General features: G+C 42.1%; 1 protein-coding gene across 1 annotated transcript in view; it reads left to right on the top strand.

The window, feature by feature from the left end:
- The window catches only part of LOC137644357 (uncharacterized), a 28795-nt gene extending 20676 nt beyond the window's left edge, over positions 1-8119 (top strand). The window contains exons 4-5 of the mRNA XM_068377344.1: positions 1549-1777; positions 7896-8119. Of these exons, the coding sequence (XP_068233445.1) occupies positions 1549-1777; positions 7896-7975 (309 nt within the window). The 3' untranslated portion in view covers positions 7976-8119. The remainder of the gene's footprint in view (positions 1-1548; positions 1778-7895) is intronic.
- The last annotated feature ends 559 nt before the right edge of the window (positions 8120-8678 follow it).

Raw genomic sequence — 8678 nt, 5'->3', positions numbered from 1 at the left:
AAGATATATACATACAATTATGGCCAAAACAATCCGAACTATGTTCAACTAGAACGGACACTCGGTAGAGCGCATACCTTCGCCTATATCATGCTGAATATCACAACATCGGTGATTGAATCATGCACATTTTAACTCTAGTTTCTTGCAAATCAGACAAACATTGGCCACAGTATGGCAAAAGGCGCCTTTGACCTTTTTGGGACCTTGGCGTTTACTTTTGCCCTAATAAATAGAAAAATCTAATACAATTAGCTTTTCAATCCTGGCCAGTCCCCCTACTCATAAGATTCAATCAAATATATTTTAGTAATGCCAATTATAAACATACAGACAGACATACAAACAAATACACGCCTATCAACGAAGTTGGCGAAGGTATACCTAATAAAACTGAAGCACTTGTACCATGAATATCGGGTCAGGAGTGGAATGGTGATAGAAGGCATTGGAGAGGGCCCATCTGGCAACCGACCCCTTAATGTAAGGATAACGGTGTGGAAGAAGTGGAATAATAATTTGGTAAAAAGGAAATCGATACTTTAGGGACCAAAAGATCTTCTGTGGAGCCAGTCAATCACACAATTGAGGTGGAACGAAAACCTTTCATGGTGAAGTGTGACTATCCGAAAAGGAATTTCCCATAGGCCCTTACATGAATGAATTCATCTCAAACCACTCAGGAGTAAAAGTGAAAGGTTTAAAGGTTTATATATCGAAAGTGAAAGGCAGAGGCAAGGGACAGTGACATTGCCCTATCAAACAGGACAATGCCCTAGAGACCGGCCATATTACATATGAACAGCGCCAAAGCCTCTTCTTCATCCAAGCTAGGACCAAGGTGGGCCATGCAATAGCTGGTGATGACTCGGCAGATGGACCTATAGGCTCCCCTAAACCCCCCATCCCTAGCTCACAAGGAGGGTGAGGCTGCAGCAACCAAAGAAACTAATGTATTGAGTAGAACTCGAAAAACAAACTGGTAATCACCAGGCAAGGACGCTACTATCAGGCCATCACAACGGTGAATTAAAATATTAGATGTAAATGGCACGAGGCCAAAAAAATGGTTGAGACAAATTACTTGGTAAAAATAAGGGACACATATATAAGACAATAATTATAGATAGATGCAGTATCAGGCTTCACTGGTTAATACTTGTAGGTTTCTGAAACACATACTACTCATCTCATATAATATAACTATTGTAATGACTATATTTACTTCACATCCCTGAATTTTAAGTAAATCTCTTCGTTGAAACCTCTATTTCTTGAAGACATGCATTCTTTACATATATAGCATTAATATCTCTTAAAAATTAGATCTTAATTTATGCAAAAAGCTTATAATTTTAGGGAAAAGGAAACTAGGGCAAATGGGTGCCCGAATAGTGTTTTACAGATTGATTTAGAGCACAACACTTACTAAACTTCATTATATAGTAACGTAATGAGCAAGCAAAAGGATCAGGTTTGTATTCAATCCATTCCCTTATTATTTGTCATTTGTCGCAAATATCATCTCAGTGGTTCTCTCCTCTTCAGGCTGAGCTCAACAATGTGAATGAGATTGAGCGCATCGTCAACCCAGCTGAACTGGAGAGCATCAGCAGCCAACTAACTCTAAGCGTAAAGAGACACCACTTCAAGGGGTCAACCATGTCCATTAAGTGCGTGGGTCGCCTGGCTGACCTCTACCAGAGGTCATCCCAGGTCATCATTAGGGAGCCATCCAGCCAATGGTTTATAAGTAGTGATCTCTACCATACGTCAGGTGAGCTAATTAAATGTATATAAAGTAAGGTATCCCATAAGTGAATCGTGCAAATATCAAGATCCTTAAAATACTTTAAATAGAGGAAAACAGTCTTCATGTAACAGTTGGAAACCTAAGTTATATCAAATTAATGTGTATATGATGAATAAATGACCACCTAACCATGATGATGGAATGAAAAAGAGGATTAATAGTGAAATAAAGGATATATTGTGACAGGCCAAGAGAAGATTGTGACTCAAAGGCAGAATGTAAGCAACTGAGTAAATTTATTATAGAACACTCTCCTTTATATACAAAAGCTCAAAGCAACAAGAAATTTCATGTTTGAAAAACAGTCAATGTTACAGAGGAAAAAAGCAGACATGTTTCATCTGGTTCATTTTAGTGCGAGGGAACAGCGAAGGTACTAGCATAATATATACACAAAATGAACTATGTAAGATCGTGTGACACACGAATGGTACATGGCTCCCCCCCTAAAAATTACATACTGTACATGTTAAATAGGGCGCCCTGATCTTTAGAGGCGAAATGTAGGCGGGTCATCTGGCAGGAGATAAGCGGGTTTTAAACGATCAATGGAGACCCAGTCTTCTTTGCCACCAGTGTTTAGTAGGAATGCTTTCGGACTGCATCGTATTACAAGGAAAGGGCTCGTGTAAGGGGGCGTTAGCAGTGGCTTGCTAGTGTCGTTGCGCAGGAAGACGTGAGTTGCAGAGTGCAAGTCTGCCGATATGTGATGCTACGCTGGGGGCTTGTACGTCTGGTGGCATGGAGTAAATTTTCCCACGACGTGGCGTATGCGCTGGAGATTGTCGGAGGAGGTTGTAGAAGGAAAATATTTGGCAGGGATGACCAACGGATCACCATACACCATTTCAGCTGCCGAGACGTCGAGGGCATATTTAGGAGTGGTCCGTAGTCCCAAGAGGACCCAGGGAAGCTGAGTAAACCAGTTGCAATCCTTGCAGCGGGACATCAAAGCTGCTTTGAGGGTGCGATGGAAACATTCAACCATTCCATTGGCAGCGGCGTTGTAGGCCGTTGTGTGATGTAGGGTGATGCCCAGGAGATTCGCTAATGATGACCACAATTGAGAGGTGAAAGTGGTACCCCTGTCAGAAGTAATATGCTCAGGGATACCAAATCTTGTAATCCATCCTGAGAGTAAGGCTGATGTACATGAGGCGGACGTCGCAGTTTCCATGGGAATGGCTTCAGGGCAACAAGTGGAGAGGTCAATGACGGTAAACAGGTAACGATGTTCTTGTGATGTGGGTATGGGACAAACAACGTTGACGTGAATGTGTGCAAAACGACGCTAAGATTGAATACGGTGTCCACTCCTTAATCCGTGTGTCGATGTACTTTGGAAGTTTGGCAAGAAGTACAGGCGCGGACCCAATCCTTAGAATCCTTAGAAATGGCGTGCCAAATGAACTTCGTCTTCAGCAGCTGTGCAGTAGAACGGCACGAGGGATGTGAAGGGCCTTGAATGAAATCAAACACCTGCCGGCACATTGGAGCAGGGATCCAAGGTCGCGGTCTACCAGTACTGACGTCACAGAGGAGGGTAGTGTTGGAGTCTTCGAGGGGGAAGTCTTCCCAACATAGGGACTTGTAGGATGTCATACATGCTTGATACTCTGGATCCTGTCGTTGGGCTTCAGCCAGGGCGTTGTAATCCAATCCCAGTTGAATGGTAGCCAACGTGTTTCTTGACAGGGCATCGGCAACGGGATTCATTTTCCTTGGGACGTATTGGAGGGTGTAATTGTGTTCAGCCACGGCGGAGAGATGTCGGCGTTGACGGGCGGACCAGGCGTCAGACTGTCGAGTGAAGGAGTGCACTAAAGGCATGTGGTCTGTGCGAATGACGAAGGGCGTACCTTCTAAGAAATGGTGAAAGTGACGGACAGCCAAGTGCACAGCCAGCAATTCGCGATCGAAGGTAGAATAACCCGATTCTGTCTTGGACAGTTTTCTGCTGAAGAAGGCCAATGGGGGGGCGAGCCGTTGACCAGCTGCTCGACTACTGCACCAATAGCGATATCGCTGGCATCGGTGGAGAGAAGAAGAGGGACATGTGGGATAGGAAAAGTGAGAGCCACAGCTGTTGATAGGGGTTTCTTTGCATTGCAGAAGGTCACTTCTTGAAGGGGACCCCACTTCAGGTCCTTTGGCTTGCCCTTGAGGGAGGCGTAGAGGGGAGCAAGAGTGGCGGCAATGGCTGGCAGAAAACGGTGATAATAGTTGATCATGCTCAAAAATTCTTGTAGAGCCTTGAAGGTCAAGGGCGCGGGGAAGTCCTGAATGGCTGCTACCTTCTCAGGTAGGGGAAGGACTCCTTCAGGAGTGATGCGGTGCCCTAAGAACGACACTTCGTTGGCGCCAAAGGTACACTTGTCGTACTGGACTACAAGGCCGTTTTGTTGCAGGCGGTCGAGCACGATGCGCATGTGACGGAGGTGTTCCTCTTTTAAGGAGGAGAACACAAGTATGTCGTCCACATACCATACACAGAAGGGGAGGTCCACTAAGATGCCATCCATGAGACGTTGAAACGTGGCCCCAGCATTACGAAGGCCAAAACAGGAGTAATTGAAGGTGTATGTACCAAACGGAGTGGTGATGGTGGTCTTGGGGATGTCCCTTGGTTCATAGCCACCTGATAATACCCCTTCAGGAGGTCGACCGTAGAGAAAACCTTCGCTTTGTGCAGGTAGGAGGTCACGTCGGCAATGTTTGATAGGGGGTAGTGATCCGGTTCTGTTTGCATGTTGAGGCGCCTGTAATCCCTGCACGGACGGAGGGAGGCGTCTTTCTTCAGAACGATGTGTAAGGGTGACGACCATGGGCTGGAGGCCTTTTGGCAAAGGACCATTTCCTCCATTTTGGCAAACGTCTGTTTGGCAGCTGCCAATCGTTCCGGTGCCAGACGTCTTAATTTTGCGAAGACTGGGGCTCCTGTCGTCTTGATATGGTGATATATACCATGCTTGACAGGAGCCGTGGGCGTTTGGCGAAGTTCTGGACGGAAAACCTTCGGGTACGGCGTGAGGAGGTGGGCGTAAGCATCCGTGGTTGCGCTGATGTGGAGAGCGGGGTTGGAGGGGGTGGGTTGAAGAGGAGTCGACAAGTATGAGTCTGCGTTGACCAATCGTGCGTGGGCGACATCAACCAGAAGGCAGAAATGAGAGAGGAAATCCGCACCGAGGTTTGGCAATGTGACGTCAGCAACGAGAAACTTCCAATTAAATTTACTGTTTCTGAATGATAATGTGAGGTTCTCGTAATCCTAGGTGTGTATCGCAGATCAGTTGGCAGTTACTAAGCGGACGTCAGCAGACGTAGACAGACTACGTCATGTCCTGAAGAGTTCCCTTGGCAAAAGAGAACGACAAGCACCCGTGTCTACCAAAAATTGCACGCCCATTTCTGCATCATGTAAAAAAAAAAAAAGATTAGAAACACGGGAGGCCACAGCCATGAGCAATGGCCTACTTACACGTTTTTTGGCCACTGACAATCCTTGGCACATTTCTTCACGGTTGCCCCAAATCTGATGTGGTAGTAGCAAAGCTGCGGCGGATGAGAGGTAGTAAGTGGCTGTAGAAGTCGCTGGTTGGGGCGCGAGCGAGTGGTGGGTGGTGGGTGGTTTTGTCGCCGCTTCGGCACGTGACGGGGTAGGCGTGTATGTCCTACAGCATTCACGTCAGCTTCAGTTGACGTTGAATAGGCGTCCTCTTCGTCAGGGGTTAAGGCGTTGATGGAGGTCTTGAAGTGGCTGTCCGTAAAGGCGTCGGGTTTGGTCATCAAGTTAATTATGGGTAAACTATCGACATCGGGTATGGTAGCGCGTATAGGTCCGGGTAAACGGCGTATCCAAAGGGCACGAAGTAGGTTTACCTCACGAGGAGAGCCGTCTGTGGCAGGTTGCAGGCGAGCGATACTGGTCATTTCCCTGAGGGCAAGCGAAGCCTTTTGGTCCCCCAACGGTTGTTGCGAGAGCTGAAAAAGCTTTGCTATACGGGCGGCTGGCAACTGCGAGTACTGCTGCAGAAGGTATGTTTTGAGGGCGTCGTACGCTATTGGGGTGTCTCCTTGTTCACAAAGCCAGTTGGATATTTCCGGGAAGGTGTCCTTGGGTATTGCTATGAGAACATAATCTGCTTTGCTGGTCGAGCGAGTCACGCCCTTGATGCGAAACTGGACTTCTGCACGCTGAAACCAAGCAAACGCCTCTCTGCTGGCGAACGATGAAAGTTTCAATGGAGCAGCCGCAGCGCCAACTTCCGTAGAGTCTGCCATAGTACCAACAATGGAGGGGCGAGGGGGGTGGAAGGCGGGAGGAGCGAGTCGACTTCCGGGGTCACCAATGTGACGGGCCGAGAGAAGGTTATGACTCAAAGGCAGGATGCAAGCAACGGAGTATATTTATTATATAACACTCTCCTTTATATACAAAAGCTCAAAGCAACAAGAAATTTTATGTTTGAAAAACAGACAATGTTACAGAGAAAAAAAGCAGACATGTTTAATCTGGTTCATTTTAGTGCGAGGGAAGAGCGAAGGTACTTGCAAAATATATACACAAAATGAACTATGTACGATCGTGTGACACACGGTTGGTACAATATTAATTAAACAGTCAATTGATTAATATAATATGAAGTAAACCAGTAGGAAAGGTCACAGATAATAGGAAATAAAGAATAGGAGAGTATGACAAACTAGAACGGACTCTCGGTAGAGCGCATACCTTCTCCTATATTATGTTGTATATCATAAGATCGACAATTGAATTAAGCAAATTTTGGCACTAGTTTTATGTAAATCAGATAAGCATTGTCCTAGATATGAAAAAAAAAGTTTTTTAAGCTTTTTCGACTAGGGTTGTAGCTTAGATAATAATAATAATAATAATATAAATAATAATAATAATAATAATAACAACAACAACAACAACAACAACAACAACAACAACAACAACAACAATAATAATAATAATAATAATAATAATAATAATAATAATAATAATTACAACACCAACATAATAATAATAATAATAATAATAATAATAATAATAATAATAATAATAATAATAATAATAATAATATTTTAGGAACAACAACCACAGTAATTGAATCTTTCACATTATAGTTTTAAAATATTAAAATAAAATGAAAATATAGAAGAAAAGAATGAAAGCAGATCATGCACTGCCTAACAACAGGATGCAAACGATATGAGGTAACCATGCCTACCAACATGAGGTGTTTCTATAAATGAATATATAACTTTAACTTGGATTTACATTTGACCATAATCATAACTAACAGTTTACACGAGTTATTTACCATGAACGTTTGGCTTTTCTGTAAACTTCATACTCAATATGGATATGCTCTGCCTGTTGCTATGACAAATTGACTGTTTATGAATATGAAAATGGTGTCAAAACAAGGTGGATCATCAACCTCGTGTGACTACAACTAGGAATGTCGGTGTCACCAATGATTTGAATGAATAAAAAATAATCTTATATAAGAAAAGTGGTAAATATGTTTTTCAAAATTATTAAAATTTTCAATTATTTAATCACAAACACACACAAACTCACACACACACACACACACACACACACATATATATATATATATATATATATATATATATATATATATATATATATATATATATATATATATATATATATATATGTGTGTGTGTGTGTGTGTGTGTGTATGTGTGTGTGTATGCGTGTGTGTATGTCTGTGTTCACGTATGTGAGTGAATAATGTTCGGAGCGAATCCTGACTAGTTTTGTCTCACTTCTTCAGCCCTCTAGGAGAAGTAAGACAAAACTAGTCGGCATTCATTCTCTGTTGTCAGTATCCTATGATATATATATATATATATATATATATATATATATATATATATATATATATATATATATATATATATATATATATATATATATATATATATATATATATATATATAAGGGTGTATGTATGTGTGTAGGTCTATAAGTTAGATTGTGAAACTCTTGGTATCTATGTGTACCCAAGTACGAATCACTAACATCAATCTTTCTCATTTGCAGGTTGCACGGGCGGCCAGTCGTATAGGCTACTACAACTTCTACTTCTTCTACAGTTCCTCCTCTACTCTCAGATTAAATAGAGAAGCTAAACTCTCGAAAGACCTTCTTACAGACATGTTATCTTTCTGAAACCTTTTTGTCTTTGTCTGTGGTGGCCGCTCTTCGTACTCCTCTACCCAATCCTTTTATTTTTAATTCCTTATCCTATTTGCATTCTTTATCTATTTTTTCATATAAGGCCCAAATTCAAATATATATATATATATATATATATATACATATATATATATATATATATATATATATATATATATATATATATATATATATATATATATATATATATATGGATAAATATCAACACAACATCGTGTTTAAATAGAAATAAATTTCTACCTCATACTTGGGATTGAACGCTAGCCCCTTCTAATGAAAGGCCATGTCGAAACAAACCATGTCAAGAGAGACCATAAAAGAAATTGGAACCTGACGCTACCTAGCTATCCGAGGATTTACCTGGCGAGACATCAGTCTCTTACCAGCGAGTTTTACCAAATTTCTCGGCCATCCACGTAACACAATTGGTAGTAATTCATGCAAATTACCCCTAATGAGTCAATATGGATAAATATCAACACAACATCGTGTTCAAAAAGAAATAAATTTCTACCTCATACTTGGGATCGAACGCTAGTCCCTTCTAATGAAAGGCCAGGTCGAAACCAACCATGTCCCGAGAGACCATAAAAGAAATTGGAACCTGACGCTACCTAGCTGTCCGAG

This window comes from Palaemon carinicauda, chromosome 7 (genome assembly GCF_036898095.1).
Source record: "Palaemon carinicauda isolate YSFRI2023 chromosome 7, ASM3689809v2, whole genome shotgun sequence".
Classification (NCBI taxonomy): Eukaryota; Metazoa; Arthropoda; class Malacostraca; order Decapoda; family Palaemonidae; genus Palaemon; species Palaemon carinicauda.
Note: the sequence above shows the minus strand (reverse complement) of the source record. Positions and strands in the feature narration are given on the sequence as shown.